Source organism: Leptodactylus fuscus, chromosome 1, assembly GCF_031893055.1.
Source record: "Leptodactylus fuscus isolate aLepFus1 chromosome 1, aLepFus1.hap2, whole genome shotgun sequence".
Lineage (NCBI taxonomy): Eukaryota > Metazoa > Chordata > Amphibia > Anura > Leptodactylidae > Leptodactylus > Leptodactylus fuscus.
In genome coordinates this window covers 369,921,959-369,945,693 of record NC_134265.1, presented here as the reverse complement: position 1 = coordinate 369,945,693, position 23,735 = coordinate 369,921,959, and the positions used below count along the sequence as shown (strand labels likewise).

General features: G+C 45.5%; 1 protein-coding gene across 5 annotated transcripts in view; it reads right to left on the bottom strand.

Annotated features, from left to right (window-relative positions):
* Positions 1–23,735, bottom strand: part of DCTN1 (dynactin subunit 1) — a 101,934-nt gene that overhangs the window by 34,747 nt on the left and 43,452 nt on the right. For 2 of the 5 annotated variants that reach the window (XM_075261927.1, XM_075261936.1), the window contains exons 4-6: positions 23,058–23,089; positions 18,631–18,651; positions 1,702–1,719 (exon numbers count right to left, since the gene is read on the bottom strand). In XM_075261927.1, coding sequence (XP_075118028.1) covers positions 1,702–1,719; positions 18,631–18,651; positions 23,058–23,089 — 71 coding nt within the window. The remainder of the gene's footprint in view (positions 1–1,701; positions 1,720–18,630; positions 18,652–23,057; positions 23,090–23,735) is intronic. The other 3 variants (XM_075261947.1, XM_075261956.1, XM_075261943.1) reach the window with 2 other exon arrangements.

Genomic DNA, 23,735 nt, shown 5'->3' with positions numbered 1-23,735 from the left:
AGATGATGGGAGTGATCCTATAACCCTGTACACACTGTAACAAAGCCTCAGCTGTTAGGAGTGCAGGCAGAGGTGATGGGAGTGATCCTATACCCCTGTACACACTGTAACAAAGCCTCAGCTGTTAGTACAGGCAGAGATGATGGGAGTGATCATATAACCCTGTACACACTGTAACAAAGCCTCAGCTGTTAGTACAGGCAGAGATGATGGGAATGATCCTATACCCCTGTACACACTGTAACAAAGCCTCAGCTGTTAGTACAGGCAGAGATGATGGGAGTGATCCTATACCCCTGTACACACTGTAACAAAGCCTCAGCTGTTAGGAGTGCAGGCAGAGGTGATGGGAGTGATCCTATACCCCTGTACACACTGTAACAAAGCCTCAGCTGTTAGGAGTGCAGGCAGAGGTGATGGGAGTGATCCTATACCCCTGTACACACTGTAACAAAGCCTCAGCTGTTAGGAGTGCAGGCAGAGGTGATGGGAGTGATCCTATACCCCTGTACACACTGTAACAAAGCCTCAGCTGTTAGGAGTGCAGGCAGAGGTGATGGGAGTGATCCTATACCCCTGTACACACTGTAACAAAGCCTCAGCTGTTAGGAGTGCAGGCAGAGGTGATGGGAGTGATCCTATACCCCTGTACACACTGTAACAAAGCCTCAGCTGTTAGGAGTGCAGGCAGAGATGATGGGAGTGATCCTATACCCCTGTACACACTGTAACAAAGCCTCAGCTGTTAGGAGTGCAGGCAGAGGTGATGGGAGTGATCCTATACCCCTGTACACACTGTAACAAAGCCTCAGCTGTTAGGAGTGCAGGCAGAGATGATGGGAGTGATCCTATAACCCTGTACACACTGTAACAAAGCCTCAGCTGTTAGGAGTGCAGGCAGAGATGATGGGAGTGATCCTATACCCCTGTACACACTGTAACAAAGCCTCAGCTGTTAGTACAGGCAGAGGTGATGGGAGTGATCCTATACCCCTGTACACACTGTAACAAAGCCTCAGCTGTTAGTACAGGCAGAGATGATGGGAATGATCCTATACCCCTGTACACACTGTAACAAAGCCTCAGCTGTTAGGAGTGCAGGCAGAGATGATGGGAATGATCCTATACCCCTGTACACACTGTAACAAAGCCTCAGCTGTTAGGAGTGCAGGCAGAGATGATGGGAGTGATCCTATACCCCTGTACACACTGTAACAAAGCCTCAGCTGTTAGGAGTGCAGGCAGAGATGATGGGAATGATCCTATACCCCTGTACACACTGTAACAAAGCCTCAGCTGTTAGTACAGGCAGAGGTGATGGGAGTGATCCTATACCCCTGTACACACTGTGCAGAACCCTCTCCCGGCTCCTTCCCCCCCAACATGCAGATAGCGCCCGCTGAGGAGCTGCACCTAGACGGCCTCTCGGCTCCTGGTAAAGCTGAGTGACTGCCGAGGCCCCTGTGGCCCTAAACTCTGACCCGCCCTCTCCTTCCCGATACGGCCAGTCACTCAGCTTTCCAAGGAGCAGATCTGACACAGAAGAGGACGGCTCAAGGACTTAATGGGGTAAATGCCCTGTACGGCCCGGGGCGATGCTCAGGGAGCGATGCTCTGCAGCTCCTCACGTCCCACAGACAGATCATGCAACACAGGGGCACCAGACAGCGGGATGGCGGGGGGTGCGGGGGGTGCAGGTACCTTCCTGGTCGTCGGCGCCTGCTTCATGGTCACACAAGGACAAGGTGAGGAATAGAGAGAAGGAGAAGACAAGTGTTAGGACATAAGACGACTGCGGCGGCCCCAGCGCTCCCACAATCACTTGCAAATGGCCGCAGCGCTGGTCTACGAAGAGCGATCCATCGCTGGAGACGCGGACTAGGCTCCCCCCTGCCAGTCACCGCCGGGGATCTCCATGTCACCCCCCCACCGGGACACAATCTGCTGCTCAGTCACCAGCGCCCCGGATTACATCATCATCATCATCGGCGGTGGTGGCCCCTCGGCTCCTTCTGTACGGCTTAATGGCTCCGATGCTTCTCCATATCTGAGCCCAGGGAGGGGGAGGGGGCCAGACACAAAGGAGGAGGAGCGGCCGTCACCTGGCAACCCAGCAGCATCAGCCTGTCAGGGGCCCTCCTCAATTCATCGCTGGACCAGTCCGACACAGCGCACCAGGGGTTAATGCCGCCCCAGAATACTAATCAGCCAGCGCTGCTGCGGCGCCCCCCAGCGGCGGGCCGAGAACAGCAGCAAAATGCGCGACGGGCGGGCAAGAAATCTACAGTGACGATCCATAGAGTGACTGCAGTCTGAGCACGCCCTGCAGTGTAACTGCCCCCCTGTGTACGCCCTGCAGTGTAACTGCCCCCCTGTGTACGCCCTGCAGTGTAACTGCCCCCCTGTGTACGCCCTGCAGTGTAACTGCCCCCCTGTGTACGCCCTGCAGTGTAACTGCCCCCCTGTGTACGCCCTGCAGTGTAACTGCCCCCCTGTGTACGCCCTGCAGTGGAACTGCCCCCCTGTGTACGCCCTGCAGTGGAACTGCCCCCCTGTGTACGCCCTGCAGTGTAACTGCCCCCCCCATGCACGCCCTGCAGTGTAACTGCCCCCCTGTGTACGCCCTGCAGTGGAACTGCCCCCCTGTGTACGCCCTGCAGTGTAACTGCCCCCCCCCATGCACGCCCTGCAGTGTAACTGCCCCCTGTGTACGCCCTGCAGTGGAACTGCCCCCCTGTGTATGCCCTGCAGTGTAACTGCCCCCTGTGTACGCCCTGCAGTGCAACTGCCCCCTGTGTACGCCCTGCAGTGCAAATGCCCCCGTGTATGCCCTGCAGTGGAACTGCCCCCCTGTGTACGCCCTGTAGTGGAACTGCCCCCCCCCCCCCCCCCGTACACCCTGCAGTGTAACTGCCCCCCCCCCCTCGTACACCCTGCAGTGTAACTGCCCCCCCCCCTCGTACACCCTGCAGTGTAACTGCCCCCCCCCCTCGTACACCCTGCAGTGTAACTGCCCCCCCCCCTCGTACACCCTGCAGTGTAACTGCCCCCCTGTGTACGCCCTGCAGTGGAACTGCCCCCCTGTGTATGCCCTGCAGTGGAACTGCCCCCTGTGTACGCCCTGCAGTGCAACTGCCCCCTGTGTACGCCCTGCAGTGCAAATGCCCCCGTGTATGCCCTGCAGTGGAACTGCCCCCCTGTGTACGCCCTGTAGTGGAACTGCCCCCCCCCCCCCCCCGTACACCCTGCAGTGTAACTGCCCCCCCCCCTCGTACACCCTGCAGTGTAACTGCCCCCCTGTGTACGCCCTGCAGTGGAACTGCCCCCCCCATGCACGCCCTGCAGTGTAACTGCCCCCTGTGTACGCCCTGCAGTGGAACTGCCCCCCCCCCGTACACCCTGCAGTGTAACTGCCCCCCCATGCACACCCTACAGTGCATGGCACCCCTCCCCCCCGGTGAACACCCTAAAGTGTAACTGTTCCCACCCCCGCCCCTTGCACACCCTACATTGTAACTGCCCCCCTGTGTACGCCCTGCAGTGGAACTGCCCCCTGTGTACGCCCTGCCGTGCAAATGCCCCCCTGTGTATGCCCTGCAGTGGAACTGCCCCCTGTGTACGCCCTGCAGTGCAACTGCCCCCTGTGTACGCCCTGCAGTGCAAATGCCCCCTGTGTACGCCCTGCAGTGCAAATGCCCCCGTGTATGCCCTGCAGTGGAACTGCCCCCCTGTGTACGCCCTGTAGTGGAACTGCCCCCTGTGCGTGTGCCTCTGCAGTGTTACTGATGCCCGGGGTAGCCCAAGCATGCCATCAGTGTGAGCTCCGTCCTGTGCCATCTTATTCATTCCCCTGCACAACAAAATCTTGTATGTCCCCAGCGGCATAACTACCACCTTGTACATGCCCCAGGGCAATAACCCCTGTCCTGTGTGCAGCCTGCAGTGCTAGCAGTGCTTGGACAACCCTAGAGTGTAACTGCCACCCTGAGAAGAAGTGCTGTCACATACAGGGAGGTAGTTGCACTGCAGGGACATGTATGTGCTCCTGCAGGGACATGTATGTGCTCCTGCAGGGACAGATGTATGTGCTCCTGCAGTGCAACTACCACTCTGTATGTGCTACTACAGTGCAACTACCACCCTGTATGTGCTACTACAGTGCAACTACCACCCTGTATGTGCTACTACAGTGCAACTACCACCCTGTATGTGCTACTACAGTGCAACTACCACCCTGTATGTGCTACTACAGTGCAAATACCACCCTGTATGTGCTCCTGCAGTGCAACTACCACCCTGTATGCACTTCTGCAGTGCAACTACCACCCTGTATGTGCTACTACAGTGCAACTACCACCCTGTATGTGCCCCTGCAGTGCAACTACAGCCCTGTATGTACCCCTATAATGCAACTACCACCCTGTATGTGCTCCTGCAGTGCAACTACCACCCTGTATGCGCTTCTGCAGTGCAACTACAACCCTGTATGTGCCCCTATAATGCAACTACAACCCTGTATGTGTCCCTGCAGTGCAACTACCACCGTGTATGTGCTTCTGCAGTGCAACTACCACCCTGTACGTGCCCCTACAGAACCCACCCACAAAACCTGAGACAGAGGGCACCAGCCAGACAGACTCTGCCCCTGCAGTGCAACACCCAACTATTAGCCTCTGATGTCATCCAACAACAGTCAGGCACACAAGCAGTTTCTTCACAAATGTAATTCCTCACTGGTTGCCCAATACTGAGGGCCTAAATCTACGAGACCACCGGTGGCGGGATCTGGTCCCCTGGTCTGTGCAGCGCACGGTAGCCCCTCCTCCTCCTCGCTGCCGCCACACAGAAAAACAACGAAGACCGTGAAAAAAAACAATTCGTAAAGAAATGAGCTGAGATAATATAATCCAAGCAATGCCCAGAGGAGTTATAGGAGGAGCAGTGGATACCACTCTGCAGATACATAAAGCATCATGGGAAAGATAGGAGATGGCTGATAACAGGGAGCAGCAGCCTGTACTACATATACTATGGCTGATAACAGGGAACAGCAGCCTGTACTACATATCCTATGGCTGATAACAGGGAACAGCAGCCTGTACTACATATCCTATGGCTGATAACAGGGAACAGCAGCCTGTACTACATATACTATGGCTGATAACAGGGAACAGCAGCCTGTACTACATATAATATGGCTGATAACAGGGAACAGCAGCCTGTACTACATATACTATGGCTGATAACAGGGAACAGCAGCCTGTACTACATATACTATGGCTGATAACAGGGAACAGCAGCCTGTACTACATATAATATGGCTGATAACAGGGAGCAGCAGCCTGTACTACATATCCTATGGCTGATAACAGGGAACAGCAGCCTGTACTACATATACTATGGCTGATAACAGGATACAGCAGCCTGTACTATATATCCTATGGCTGATAACAGGGAGCAGCAGCCTGTACTACATATACTATGGCTGATAACAGGATACAGCAGCCTGTACTACATATCCTATGGCTGATAACAGGGAGCAGCAGCCTGTACTACATATCCTATGGCTGATAACAGGATACAGCAGCCTGTACTACATATACTATGGCTGATAACAGGGAGCAGCAGCCTGTACTACATATACTATGGCTGATAACAGGATACAGCAGCCTGTACTACATATCCTATGGCTGATAACAGGATACAGCAGCCTGTACTACATATACTATGGCTGATAACAGGATACAGCAGCCTGTACTACATATCCTATGGCTGATAACAGGGAGCAGCAGCCTGTACTACATATCCTATGGCTGATAACAGGATACAGCAGCCTGTACTACATATACTATGGCTGATAACAGGATACAGCAGCCTGTACTACATATACTATGGCTGATAACAGGATACAGCAGCCTGTACTACATATCCTATGGCTGATAACAGGATACAGCAGCCTGTACTACATATACTATGGCTGATAACAGGATACAGCAGCCTGTACTACATATACTATGGCTGATAACAGGATACAGCAGCCTGTACTATATATCCTATGGCTGATAACAGGGAGCAGCAGCCTGTACTACATATACTATGGCTGATAACAGGATACAGCAGCCTGTACTATATATCCTATGGCTGATAACAGGATACAGCAGCCTGTACTACATATACTATGGCTGATAACAGGGAGCAGCAGCCTGTACTACATATCCTATGGCTGATAACAGGGAGCAGCAGCCTGTACTACATATACTATGGCTGATAACAGGGAGCAGCAGCCTGTACTACATATACTATGGCTGATAACAGGATACAGCAGCCTGTACTACATATCCTATGGCTGATAACAGGATACAGCAGCCTGTACTACATATCCTATGGCTGATAACAGGATACAGCAGCCTGTACTACATATACTATGGCTGATAACAGGATACAGCAGCCTGTACTACATATCCTATGGCTGATAACAGGATACAGCAGCCTGTACTATATATCCTATGGCTGCTAACAGGGAGCAGCAGCCTGTACTACATATCCTATGGCTGATAACAGGATACAGCAGCCTGTACTACATATCCTATGGCTGATAACAGGATACAGCAGCCTGTACTACATATACTATGGCTGATAACAGGATACAGCAGCCTGTACTACATATAATATGGCTGATAACAGGGAGCAGCAGCCTGTACTACATATCCTATGGCTGATAACAGGATACAGCAGCCTGTACTACATATACTATGGCTGATAACAGGATACAGCAGCCTGTACTATATATCCTATGGCTGATAACAGGATACAGCAGCCTGTACTACATATACTATGGCTGATAACAGGGAACAGCAGCCTGTACTACATATACTATGGCTGATAACAGGGAGCAGCAGCCTGTACTACATATCCTATGGCTGATAACAGGGAGCAGCAGCCTGTACTACATATACTATGGCTGATAACAGGATACAGCAGCCTGTACTACATATCCTATGGCTGATAACAGGGAGCAGCAGCCTGTACTACATATCCTATGGCTGATAACAGGATACAGCAGCCTGTACTACATATACTATGGCTGATAACAGGGAGCAGCAGCCTGTACTACATATACTATGGCTGATAACAGGATACAGCAGCCTGTACTACATATCCTATGGCTGATAACAGGATACAGCAGCCTGTACTACATATACTATGGCTGATAACAGGATACAGCAGCCTGTACTACATATCCTATGGCTGATAACAGGGAGCAGCAGCCTGTACTACATATCCTATGGCTTATAACAGGATACAGCAGCCTGTACTACATATACTATGGCTGATAACAGGATACAGCAGCCTGTACTACATATACTATGGCTGATAACAGGATACAGCAGCCTGTACTACATATCCTATGGCTGATAACAGGATACAGCAGCCTGTACTACATATACTATGGCTGATAACAGGATACAGCAGCCTGTACTACATATACTATGGCTGATAACAGGATACAGCAGCCTGTACTACATATACTATGGCTGATAACAGGATACAGCAGCCTGTACTATATATCCTATGGCTGATAACAGGGAGCAGCAGCCTGTACTACATATACTATGGCTGATAACAGGGAGCAGCAGCCTGTACTACATATACTATGGCTGATAACAGGATACAGCAGCCTGTACTACATATCCTATGGCTGATAACAGCATACAGCAGCCTGTACTACATATCCTATGGCTGATAACAGGATACAGCAGCCTGTACTACATATACTATGGCTGATAACAGGATACAGCAGCCTGTACTACATATCCTATGGCTGATAACAGGATACAGCAGCCTGTACTACATATACTATGGCTGATAACAGCATACAGCAGCCTGTACTACATATCCTATGGCTGATAACAGGATACAGCAGCCTGTACTACATATACTATGGCTGATAACAGGATACAGCAGCCTGTACTACATATACTATGGCTGATAACAGGATACAGCAGCCTGTACTACATATAATATGGCTGATAACAGGGAGCAGCAGCCTGTACTACATATCCTATGGCTGATAACAGGATACAGCAGCCTGTACCACATATACTATGGCTGATAACAGGATACAGCAGCCTGTACTATATATCCTATGGCTGATAACAGGATACAGCAGCCTGTACTACATATACTATGGCTGATAACAGGGAGCAGCAGCCTGTACTACATATACTATGGCTGATAACAGGATACAGCAGCCTGTACTACATATACTATGGCTGATAACAGGATACAGCAGCCTGTACTACATATACTATGGCTGATAACAGGATACAGCAGCCTGTACTACATATACTATGGCTGATAACAGGATACAGCAGCCTGTACTACATATACTATGGCTGATAACAGGATACAGCAGCCTGTACTATATATCCTATGGCTGATAACAGGATACAGCAGCCTGTACTACATATAATATGGCTGATAACAGGGAGCAGCAGCCTGTACTACATATCCTATGGCTGATAACAGGATACAGCAGCCTGTACTACATATCCTATGGCTGATAACAGGATACAGCAGCCTGTACTACATATACTATGGCTGATAACAGGATACAGCAGCCTGTACTACATATAATATGGCTGATAACAGGGAGCAGCAGCCTGTACTACATATCCTATGGCTGATAACAGGATACAGCAGCCTGTACTACATATACTATGGCTGATAACAGGATACAGCAGCCTGTACTATATATCCTATGGCTGATAACAGGATACAGCAGCCTGTACTACATATACTATGGCTGATAACAGGGAACAGCAGCCTGTACTACATATACTATGGCTGATAACAGGGAGCAGCAGCCTGTACTACATATCCTATGGCTGATAACAGGGAGCAGCAGCCTGTACTACATATACTATGGCTGATAACAGGATACAGCAGCCTGTACTACATATCCTATGGCTGATAACAGGGAGCAGCAGCCTGTACTACATATCCTATGGCTGATAACAGGATACAGCAGCCTGTACTACATATACTATGGCTGATAACAGGGAGCAGCAGCCTGTACTACATATACTATGGCTGATAACAGGATACAGCAGCCTGTACTACATATCCTATGGCTGATAACAGGATACAGCAGCCTGTACTACATATACTATGGCTGATAACAGGATACAGCAGCCTGTACTACATATCCTATGGCTGATAACAGGGAGCAGCAGCCTGTACTACATATCCTATGGCTGATAACAGGATACAGCAGCCTGTACTACATATACTATGGCTGATAACAGGATACAGCAGCCTGTACTACATATACTATGGCTGATAACAGGATACAGCAGCCTGTACTACATATCCTATGGCTGATAACAGGATACAGCAGCCTGTACTACATATACTATGGCTGATAACAGGATACAGCAGCCTGTACTACATATACTATGGCTGATAACAGGATACAGCAGCCTGTACTACATATACTATGGCTGATAACAGGATACAGCAGCCTGTACTATATATCCTATGGCTGATAACAGGGAGCAGCAGCCTGTACTACATATACTATGGCTGATAACAGGGAGCAGCAGCCTGTACTACATATACTATGGCTGATAACAGGATACAGCAGCCTGTACTACATATCCTATGGCTGATAACAGCATACAGCAGCCTGTACTACATATCCTATGGCTGATAACAGGATACAGCAGCCTGTACTACATATACTATGGCTGATAACAGGATACAGCAGCCTGTACTACATATCCTATGGCTGATAACAGGATACAGCAGCCTGTACTATATATCCTATGGCTGATAACAGGGAGCAGCAGCCTGTACTACATATCCTATGGCTGATAACAGGATACAGCAGCCTGTACTACATATCCTATGGCTGATAACAGGATACAGCAGCCTGTACTACATATACTATGGCTGATAACAGGATACAGCAGCCTGTACTACATATAATATGGCTGATAACAGGGAGCAGCAGCCTGTACTACATATCCTATGGCTGATAACAGGATACAGCAGCCTGTACTACATATACTATGGCTGATAACAGGATACAGCAGCCTGTACTACATATACTATGGCTGATAACAGGATACAGCAGCCTGTACTACATATCCTATGGCTGATAACAGGATACAGCAGCCTGTACTACATATACTATGGCTGATAACAGGATACAGCAGCCTGTACTATATATCCTATGGCTGATAACAGGATACAGCAGCCTGTACTACATATACTATGGCTGATAACAGGGAGCAGCAGCCTGTACTACATATACTATGGCTGATAACAGGATACAGCAGCCTGTACTACATATACTATGGCTGATAACAGGATACAGCAGCCTGTACTACATATACTATGGCTGATAACAGGATACAGCAGCCTGTACTACATATACTATGGCTGATAACAGGATACAGCAGCCTGTACTACATATACTATGGCTGATAACAGGGAGCAGCAGCCTGTACTACATATACTATGGCTGATAACAGGGAGCAGCAGCCTGTACTACATATCCTATGGCTGATAACAGGATACAGCAGCCTGTACTACATATCCTATGGCTGATAACAGGATACAGCAGCCTGTACTACATATAATATGGCTGATAACAGGGAGCAGCAGCCTGTACTACATATCCTATGGCTGATAACAGGATACAGCAGCCTGTACTACATATACTATGGCTGATAACAGGATACAGCAGCCTGTACTACATATACTATGGCTGATAACAGGGAGCAGCAGCCTGTACTACATATACTATGGCTGATAACAGGATACAGCAGCCTGTACTACATATACTATGGCTGATAACAGGGAGCAGCAGCCTGTACACCCCCTCCCCTGCACAGCACACAGAGGGGACAGGCTGCAGGATTAGTTATGGTGTGAAGGGATTACGCTGGAGCAGCTGCTGCTGGCAATGCAGGGGTTAATGGCGAAACCACATGGGATTAGTGACAAACAAGGGAGCAGATGGCGAGTGATGGGAGTGATGGTGGCGGTCCACTTTGGGGGTTATAATCCAGAGCGTAGACACAGGAGATGGAGGTGAGTGATGGGAGTGATGGGGTTATAGGAGGGCAGTGTCATGAGTGAACCGCCACATATCACACTATGGATGGTGAGGTTTGTGCCAGGGACATTTACCACTGCAGTGAGGTGGGGGGCAGATATATACCAGCCTGGCTCCTGAGGTATTATACAGCTCTGCACAGCTATAGGGCACTGTCCTATGGTACTACTCTCCACATAAATAATACCACATGTCAGTGCTATACTGTGACCATCACCATCAATGTACAGTATACACTATATTATGTAGGTAGCACTATAGGAGCACAGCAAGATATAATCTGTGTAATGTGTTCTATGTATGACGGTACTTAGACTGTGTAGTGTTCTCTGTATGATGGTACTATATGGTCTCTGATGTGTTCTCTGTATGGTGGTACTATTTAATGTGTTATCTGTATAACGGTACTATATGGTCTGTATAACGTGTTCTCTGTATGACAGTACTACATAATCTGTGCAGTGTATTCTCTGCTGGCAGTACGACGTGGCCAGTGGATGGTAGCATTATGTGTGCAGTGGTTAGCAGAATCATGTGGACAGTATTATGTGTGCAGTGGTTAGCAGTATCACATGGACAGTATCGGCAGTATTATGTGTGCAGTGGTTAGCAGTATCACATGGACAGTATCGGCAGTATTATGTGTGCAGTGGTTAGCAGTATCACATGGGCAGTATCGGCAGTATTATGTGTGCAGTGGTTAGCAGTATCACATGGACAGTATCGGCAGTATTATGTGTGCAGTGGTTAGCAGTATCACATGGACAGTATCGGCAGTATTATGTGTGCAGTGGTTAGCAGTAGCACATGGGCAGTATCGGCGGTATTATGTGTGCAGTGGTTAGCAGTATCACATGGACAGTATCGGCGGTATTATGTGTGCAGTGGTTAGCAGTATCACATGGGCAGTATCGGCAGTATTATGTGTGCAGTGGTTAGCAGCATCACATGGGCAGTATCAGCAGTATTATGTGTGCAGTGGTTAGCAGTATCACATGGGCAGTATCGGCAGTATTATGTGTGCAGTGGTTAGCAGTATCACATGGGCAGTATCGGCAGTATTATGTGTGCAGTGGTTAGCAGCATCACATGGGCAGTATCGGCAGTATTATGTGTGCAGTGGTTAGCAGTATCACATGGGCAGTATTGGTAGTATTATGTGTGCAGTGGTTAGCAGTATCACATAGGCAGTATTATGTGTGCAGTGGTTAGCAGTATCACATGGGCAGTATCAGCAGTATTATGTGTGCAGGGGTTAGCAGCATCACATGGGCAGTATCAGCAGTATTATGTGTGCAGTGGTTAGCAGTATCACATGGACAGTATCAGCAGTATTATGTGTGCAGTGGTTAGCAGCATCACATGGGCAGTATCGGCAGTATTATGTGTGCAGTGGTTAGCAGTAGCACATGGACAGTATCGGCAGTATTATGTGTGCAGTGGTTAGCAGTAGCACATGGGCAGTATCGGCAGTATTATGTGTGCAGTGGTTAGCAGTATCACATGGGCAGTATCGGCAGTATTATGTGTGCAGTGGTTAGCAGTATCACATGGGCAGTATCGGCAGTATTATGTGTGCAGTGGTTAGCAGTATCACATGGACAGTATCGGCAGTATTATGTGTGCAGTGGTTAGCAGTATCACATGGACAGTATCGGCAGTATTATGTGTGCAGTGGTTAGCAGTATCACATGGACAGTATCGGCAGTATTATGTGTGCAGTGGTTAGCAGTATCACATGGACAGTATCGGCAGTATTATGTGTGCAGTGGTTAGCAGTATCACATGGACAGTATCGGCAGTATTATGTGTGCAGTGGTTAGCAGTATCACATGGACAGTATCGGCAGTATTATGTGTGCAGTGGTTAGCAGTATCACATGGACAGTATCGGCAGTATTATGTGTGCAGTGGTTAGCAGTATCACATGGACAGTATCGGCAGTATTATGTGTGCAGTGGTTAGCAGTATCACATGGACAGTATCGGCAGTATTAGGTGTGCAGTGGTTAGCAGTAGCACATGGGCAGTATCGGCGGTATTATGTGTGCAGTGGTTAGCAGTATCATATGGACAGTATCGGCAGTATTATGTGTGCAGTGGTTAGCAGTATCACATGGACAGTATCGGCAGTATTAGGTGTGCAGTGGTTAGCAGTAGCACATGGGCAGTATCGGCAGTATTATGTGTGCAGTGGTTAGCAGTATCACATAGGCAGTATCAGCAGTATTATGTGTGCAGTGGTTAGCAGTATCACATGGGCAGTATCAGCAGTATTATGTGTGCAGTGGTTAGCAGCATCACATGGGCAGTATCAGCAGTATTATGTGTGCAGTGGTTAGCAGTATCACATGGGCAGTATCAGCAATATGATGTGTGCAGTGGTTAGCAGTATCTCATGGACAGTATCGGCAGTATTATGTGTGCAGTGGTTAGCAGTATCACATGGACAGTATCGGCAGTATTATGTGTGCAGTGGTTAGCAGTATCACATGGACAGTATCGGCAGTATTATGTGTGCAGTGGTTAGCAGTATCACATGGACAGTATCGGCAGTATTAGGTGTGCAGTGGTTAGCAGTAGCACATGGGCAGTATCAGCAGTATTATGTGTGCAGTGGTTAGCAGTATCACATGGGCAGTATTATGTGTGCAGTGGTTAGCAGCATCACATGGGCAGTATCAGCAGTATTATGTGTGCAGTGGTTAGCAGTAGCACATGGGCAGTATCGGCAGTATTATGTGTGCAGTGGTTAGCAGTATCACATGGGCAGTATCGGCAGTATTATGTGTGCAGTGGTTAGCAGCATCACATGGGCAGTATCAGCAGTATTATGTGTGCAGTGGTTAGCAGTATCACATGGGCAGTATTATGTGTGCAGTGGTTAGCAGCATCACATGGGCAGTATCAGTATTATGTGTGCAGTGGTTAGCAGTATCACATGGGCAGTATTATGTGTGCAGTGGTTAGCAGCATCACATGGGCAGTATCAGCAGTATTATGTGTGCAGTGGTTAGCAGTATCACATGGGCAGTATCAGGTGTGCAGTGGTTAGCAGTATCACATGGGCAGTATCAGCAGTATCACATGGACAGTATCGGCAGTATTATGTGTGCAGTGGTTAGCAGTAGCACATGGACAGTATCGGCAGTATTATGTGTGCAGTGGTTAGCAGTATCACATGGACAGTATCAGCAGTATTATGTGTGCAGTGGTTAGCAGTAGCACATGGGCAGTATCAGTATTATGTGTGCAGTGGTTAGCAGTATCACATGGACAGTATCAGCAGTATTATGTGTGCAGTGGTTAGCAGTAGCACATGGGCAGTATCAGTATTATGTGTGCAGTGGTTAGCAGTATCACATGGGCAGTATCGGCAGTATTATGTGTGCAGTGGTTAGCAGTATCACATGGGCAGTATCGGCAGTATTATGTGTGCAGTGGTTAGCAGTATCACATGGGCAGTATCGGCAGTATTATGTGTGCAGTGGTTAGCAGTATCACATGGACAGTATCAGCAGTATTATGTGTGCAGTGGTTAGCAGTAGCACATGGACAGTATCAGCAGTATTATGTGTGCAGTGGTTAGCAGCATCACATGGACAGTATCAGCAGTATTATGTGTGCAGTGGTTAGCAGTAGCACATGGGCAGTATCAGTATTATGTGTGCAGTGGTTAGCAGTATCACATGGACAGTATCAGCAGTATTATGTGTGCAGTGGTTAGCAGTATCACATGGGCAGTATCGGCAGTATTATGTGTGCACTAGTTGGCAGTATTACGTGGGCACTGGATGGCAGCATTATGTTAGCATAGTTTACCCATCTCCAAGGAAGATAATAAATCTGGCCTTGGGTATCCACAGAGACACGTGCTAACAGTGGTAATACGGAGGGGGGGCGCTATAAGACCACCGCTACCTGCCATTACAGCCTAGTCCTGCTGACAGAGCTGAGCGGCTGTTACAATGTATCACCGATGTGACTACTATGTGCGCAGTGTTACATCTCTCTGATGTCCGGTCAGTGCAGGCAGCAGGGCTGGAGCTGCGGCAGTGTAACACGTAACACGATATTCCCGCACTACGTATAGCGATGAGCTCATACCCCAGAGGGCAGCGCCACGGTAATGGGTACATAATGTGCCTGGGCTCTCCGAGGAGATGGCGATAATGGACTCTACATAATGGCTGCCGGGGTGATAACCGGTAACCAGAGCCATCCACACAGCTGTGCACAGTACTAATGGCAGCAGCACAGAGGATCTCAGGAGAGCAGTGGGAGCCCTGGTGTAGTCAGAGGGGAGGGGCTCACAGGCTGGTGCTCATATAGACATATATACACATCCTGCACATATATAACATGCAACATACCAGAGGGAGCCTGTATGACATCCCACAGCGCCAGCACATGCATGGACATAGACAGCACACAGCTCAGCACATGTAGGGCCGCCATATGGTCAGGAGACCACAGACCGGCCGCCGCCATACCACAACCACGGCAGGCAAGTGGCCAGAGATAATCCATCAGCGTGAGATAATCCCTAGATCAGACAGGAGATACTGCAGATAATACAAGTGATATCCTCCAGGGACTGACACACCTCAAGAGGTTAATCTGGGATCAACAATATACTGGTATATGGCGGCACTATATAAGGTATTACAGATAGAGATAACTACACACTGTACCTGGGGATTATAATCTGTATGTTATATACACTATACCTGGAGATTATATTATGTATATTACCATGTATATTATATAAACTGTACCTGGGGATTATAATCTGTATATAACAATGTACATAATAAAGAATATATCTGCCGATTATACTCTATATATTACCATGTATATGATACAGGCTATACGTGGAGATTATACTCTGTATATTACCATGTTTATTATATACACTATACCTGGAGATTATATTCTGTATATTATAGAAACTATACCTGGAGATTATACTCTGTATATTACCATGTATATTATATACACTATACCTGGAGATTATACTCTGTATATTACCATGTTTATTATATACACTATACCTGGAGATTATATTCTGTATATTATAGAAACTATACCTGGAGATTATACTCTGTATATTACCATGTTTATTATATACACTATACCTGGAGATTATACTCTGTATATTACCATGTATATTATATACACTATACCTGGAGATTATACTCTGTATATTACCATGTATATTATATACACTATACCTGGAGATTATATTCTGTATATTATAGAAACTATACCTGGAGATTATATTCTGTATATTACTATGTATATTATATACACTATACCTGGAAATTATACTCTGTATATTACCATGTATATTATATACACTATACCTGGAGATTATATTCTGTATATTATAGAAACTATACCTGGAGATTATATTCTGTATATTACCATGTATATTATATACACTATACCTGGAGATTATATTCTGTATATTACCATGTATATTATATACACTATACCTGGAGATTATACTCTGTATATTACCATGTATATTATATACACTATACCTGAAGATTATATTCTGTATATTACCATGTATATTATATACACTATACCTGGAAATTATACTCTGTATATTACCATGTATATTATATACACTATACCTGGAGATTATACTCTGTATATTACCATGTATATTATATACACTATACCTGGAGATTATATTCTGTATATTACCATGTATATTATATACACTATACCTGGAAATTATACTCTGTATATTACCATGTATATTATATACACTATACCTGGAAATTATACTCTGTATATTACCATGTATATTATATACACTATACCTGGAAATTATACTCTGTATATTACCATGTATATTATATACACTATACCTGGAGATTATATTCTGTATATTACCATGTATATTATATACACTATACCTGGAGATTATATTCTGTATATTACCATGTATATTATATACACTATACCTGAAGATTATATTCTGTATATTACCATGTATATTATATACACTATACCTGGAGATTATACTCTGTATATTACCATGTATATTATATACACTATACCTGGAGATTATATTCTGTATATTACCATGTATATTATATACACTATACCTGGAGATTATACTCTGTATATTACCATGTATATTATATACACTATACCTGAAGATTATATTCTGTATATTACCATGTATATTATATACACTATACCTGAAGATTATATTCTGTATATTACCATGTATATTATATACACTATACCTGGAGATTATATTCTGTATATTACCATGTATATTATATACACTATACCTGGAGATTATACTCTGTATATTACCATGTATATTATATACACTATACCTGGAGATTATATTCTGTATATTACCATGTATATTATATACACTATACCTGGAGATTATATTCTGTATATTACCATGTATATTATATACACTATACCTGGAAATTATACTCTGTATATTACCATGTATATTATATACACTATACCTGGAGATTATATTCTGTATATTACCATGTATATTATATACACTATACCTGGAGATTATACTCTGTATATTATATACACTATACCTGGAGATTATATTCTGTATATTACCATGTATATTATATACACTATACCTGGAGATTATATTCTGTATATTACCATGTATATTATATACACTATACCTGGAGATTATATTCTGTATATTACCATGTATATTATATACACTATACCTGGAGATTATATTCTGTATATTACCATGTATATTATATACTCTATACCTGGAGATTATATTCTGTATATTACCATGTATATTATATACACTATACCTGGAGATTATATTCTGTATATTACCATGTATATTATATACACTATACCTGGAGATTATATTCTGTATATTACCATGTATATTATATACACTATACCTGGAGATTATATTCTGTATATTACCATGTATATTATATACACTATACCTGGAGATTATATTCTGTATATTACCATGTATATTATATACACTATACCTGGAGATTATACTCTGTATATTACCATGTATATTATATACACTATACCTGGAGATTATACTCTGTATATTACCATGTATATTATATACACTATACCTGGAGATTATACTCTGTATATTACCATGTATATTATATACACTATACCTGGAGATTATACTCTGTATATTACCATGTATATTATATACTCTATACCTGGAGATTATACTCTGTATATTACCATGTAGAGGATTATTATATACACTATACCTGGAGATTATACTCTGTGATTTGCAGCTTTGAAAACATACAAAGATGAAACACAATGATGAAGGAGGCCAGAGGGGGCGCACACGTATCACACCGATCATGGCCGTGCATGGAGACCGAGCAAGTCACACAGCTAGCATGCATGGTATGGAGAGGGGATGAGGAAGCAGAATATGAGGAAGCAGGACATGCTCAGGGCACCAGGCAAGACAGGAGGGAGATAGAAACAGGCACAACACCTTCTTAGGCTTCAATCCACGCTGCATGGAGAGAGGTAAATGTAAGAGAGGTCAGAGGTCACGTGATCGAAGAGGTGTAGTAGTACCCCGACATATATCACGCTTACATACACTGTGATATATCCTCATATACACCACAACCAGACTACAGCCTTATTACACCTATATACACTGTGATATATCCCTATATACACCCAATAACCAGACTACAGCCTTATTACACCTATATACACTGTGATATATCCTCATATACACCCAATAACCAGACTACAGCCTTATTACACCTATATACACTGTGATATATCCTCATATACACCACAATAACCAGACTACAGCCTTATTACACCTATATACACTGTGATATATCCTCATATACACCCAATAACCAGACTACAGCCTTATTACACCTATAAACACTGTGATATATCCTCATATACACCCAATAACCAGACTACAGCCTTATTACACCTATATACACTGTGATATATCCTCATATACACCACAATAACCAGACTACAGCCTTATTACACCTATATACACAGTGATATATCCTCATATACACCACAATAATGAGACTACAGCCTTATTACATCTATATACACAGTGATATATCCTCATATACACCACAATAACCAGACTACAGCCTTATTACACCTATATACACTGTGATATATCCTCATATACACCCAATAACCAGACTACAGCCTTATTACACCTATATACACTGTGATATATCCTCATATACACCACAATAACCAGACTACAGCCTTATTACACCTATATACACTGTGATATATCCTCATATACACCACAATAACCAGACTACAGCCTTATTACACCTATATACACTGTGATATATCCTCATATACACCCAATAACCAGACTACAGCCTTATTACACCTATATACACTGTGATATATCCTCATATACACCCAATAACCAGACTACAGCCTTATTACACCTATATACACTGTGATATATCCTCATATACACCCAATAACCAGACTACAGCCTTATTACACCTATATACACTGTGATATATCCTCATATACACCACAATAACCAGACTACAGCCTTATTACACCTATATACACTGTGATATATCCCTATATACACCACAATAACCAGACTACAGCCTTATTACACCTATATACACTGTGATATATCCTCATATACACCACAATAACCAGACTACAGCCTTATTACACCTATATACACTGTGATATATCCTCATATACACCACAATAACCAGACTACAGCCTTATTACACCTATAAACACTGTGATATATCCTCATATACACCACAATAACCAGACTACAGCCTTATTACACCTATATACACTGTGATATATCCTCATATACACCACAATAACCAGACTACAGCCTTATTACACCTATATACACTGTGATATATCCTCATATACACCCAATAACCAGACTACAGCCTTATTACACCTATATACACTGTGATATATCCTCATATACACCACAATAACCAGACTACAGCCTTATTACACCTATATACACTGTGATATATCCTCATATACACCACAATAACCAGACTACAGCCTTATTACACCTTATATACACTGTGATATATCCCTATATACACCACAATAACCAGACAACAGCCTTATTACACCTATAAACACTGTGATATATCCCTATATACACCACAATAACCAGACTACAGCCTTATTACACCTATATACACTGTGATATATCCTCATATACACCACAATAACCAGACTACAGCCTTATTACACCTATATACACAGTGATATATCCTCATATACACCACAATAACCAGACTACAGCCTTATTACACCTATATACACTGTGATATATCCTCATATACACCACAATAACCAGACAACAGCCTTATTACACCTATATACACTGTGATATATCCTCATATACACCCAATAACCAGACTACAGCCTTATTACACCTATATACACTGTGATATATCCTCATATACACCCAATAACCAGACTACAGCCTTATTACACCTATAAACACTGTGATATATCCCTATATACACACCACAATAACCAGACTACAGCCTTATTACACCTATATACACTGTGATATATCCCTATATACACCACAATAACCAGACTACAGCCTTATTACACCTATATACACTGTGATATATCCTCATATACACCACAATAACCAGACTACAGCCTTATTACACCTATATACACAGTGATATATCCTCATATACACCCAATAACCAGACTACAGCCTTATTACACCTATATACACTGTGATATATCCTCATATACACCACAATAACCAGACTACAGCCTTATTACACCTATATACACTGTGATCCTCCTAGATCCCTGTCCAGATAGTGTGACACAGGATTGTGGTCTTATACAGTCCAGGGATGTCAGCGCTGACTGGACACCATCAGATTGTGCCTGATATCAGTAGCCCTGTCACTACCCAGATGTGGAGTCAGGAACAGATTACCAGGAAGAACAGAAGAGGAACAGCACAAGGCCAAGGCTGCCATCATAGAAAATACAACGGCATTATCTGGTAGAGCCTGATGGGGGCAGGAGAGGGTCTGGAGGTCGTCAGGAGGAGTCTGGAGGGCGTCAGGGCGTCAGGAGGAGTCTGGAGGGCGTCAGGAGGAGTCTGGAGGGCGTCAGGAGGAGTCTGGAGGGCGTCAGGAGGAGTCTGGAGGGCGTCAGGAGGAGTCTGGGGCCTTCAGACCCTCTGCACAGCACTGCACAGCCACTAGATGGCAGTCATACACAAACACCAAATTGGATCGATGGAAGAGGTTACCCTCAGCTACAGCGCCCCCTCCAGGGGATGACACACTAGGCTGAAAAGCTTGGACAGCACAGAGGTTTAGCACCCGCTGCCGGGCTCACCCCAAATCCTGAATGGGAATACAGAGCAGTGACCACAGTGCGTGTACAGCGCTGCGGTCCATGTTGGCGCTATATAAGTAATAGTCATATATACAATATCATAAAAAACTACAGATAACCCCTGAATGAGACGTCACGCAGAACTGCTGGGTTTTGTAGTTCGCCTTCTATGATACGTCAGTAAACTGAATAATCAGGTGTAGTGCCCTCTGATGACAGGTCACACCTACCTGATAGTCCTGGTCACCTCCATACTTTACACTGCTACACAACACTCCCACATTGTACAGCTCTGATCCATTAGTACAGTCATAGCTCTCACCACCATACTTTACACTACAGGTCACATTTCATGTACTGTCATCACAAGTACACAGCAGTGAGGGGGCGGAGACTCACCAGTACAGGTAAGTACACAGCAGTGAGGGGGCGGAGACTCACCAGTACAGGTAAGTACACAGCAGTGAGGGGGCGGAGACTCACCAGTACAGGTAAGTACACAGCAGTGTGGGGGCGGAGACTCACCAGTACAGGTAAGTACACAGCAGTGAGGGGGCGGAGACTCACCAGTACAGGTAAGTACACAGCAGTGTGGGGGCGGAGACTCACCAGTACAGGTAAGTACACAGCAGTGAGGGGGCGGAGACTCACCAGTACAGGTAAGTACACAGCAGTGAGGGGGCGGAGACTCACCAGTACAGGTAAGTACACAGCAGTGTGGGGGCGGAGACTCACCAGTACAGGTAAGTACACAGCAGTGTGGGGGCGGAGACTCACCAGTACAGGTAAGTACACAGCAGTGAGGGGGCGGAGACTCACCAGTACAGGTAAGTACACAGCAGTGAGGGGGCGGAGACTCACCAGTACAGGTAAGTACACAGCAGTGAGGGGGCGGAGACTCACCAGTACAGGTAAGTACACAGCAGTGAGGGGGCGGAGACTCACCAGTACAGGTAAGTACACAGCAGTGTGGGGGCGGAGACTCACCAGTACAGGTAAGTACACAGCAGTGAGGGGGCGGAGACTCACCAGTACAGGTAAGTACACAGCAGTGAGGGGGCGGAGACTCACCAGTACAGGTAAGTACACAGCAGTGAGGGGGCGGAGACTCACCAGTACAGGTAAGTACACAGCAGTGAGGGGGCGGAGACTCACCAGTACAGGTAAGTACACAGCAGTGAGGAGGCGGAGACTCACCAGTACAGGTAAGTACACAGCAGTGAGGGGGCGGAGACTCACCAGTACAGGTAAGTACACAGCAGTGAGGGGGCGGAGACTCACCAGTACAGGTAAGTACACAGCAGTGAGGGGGCGGAGACTCACCAGTACAGGTAAGTACACAGCAGTGAGGGGGCGGAGACTCACCAGTACAGGTAAGTACACAGCAGTGAGGAGGCGGAGACTCACCAGTACAGGTAAGTACACAGCAGTGAGGGGGCGGAGACTCACCAGTACAGGTAAGTACACAGCAGTGAGGGGGCGGAGACTCACCAGTACAGGTAAGTACACAGCAGTGAGGGGGCGGAGACTCACCAGTTTACTGGCCTTAGGAGTGTCAGCCGTATCTGCAAAAGATAAGGAAAAAGTAGTCAGGAAAAAGGTACCAAGAATATACCAAGTGTCTACTGCTCTCTGTTATCAGCCATGTCAGGAGAGGAGAGGCCGACTGTAGGACAGGGAAATACAATCTATTACTATCTGTTATCAGCCATGTCAGGAGAGGAGAGGCCGACTGTAGGACAGGAGAATACAATCTATTACTATCTGTTATCAGCCATGTCAGGAGGGGAGAGACTGACTGTAGGACAGGGGAATACAATCTATTACTATCTGTTATCAGCCATGTCAGGAGAGGAGAGGCCGACTGTAGGACAGGGGAATACAATCTATTACTATCTGTTATCAGCCATGTCAGGAGGGGAGAGACTGACTGTAGGACAGGGGAATACAATCTATTACTATCTGTTATCAGCCATGTCAGGAGAGGAGAGGCCGACTGTAGGACAGGAGAATACAATCTATTACTATCTGTTATCAGCCATGTCAGGAGAGGAGAGGCCGACTGTAGGACAGGGGAATACAATCTATTACTATCTGTTATCAGCCATGTCAGGAGAGGAGAGGCCGACTGTAGGACAGGGGAATACAATCTATTACTATCTGTTATCAGCCATGTCAGGAGAGGAGAGGCCGACTGTAGGACAGGAGAAT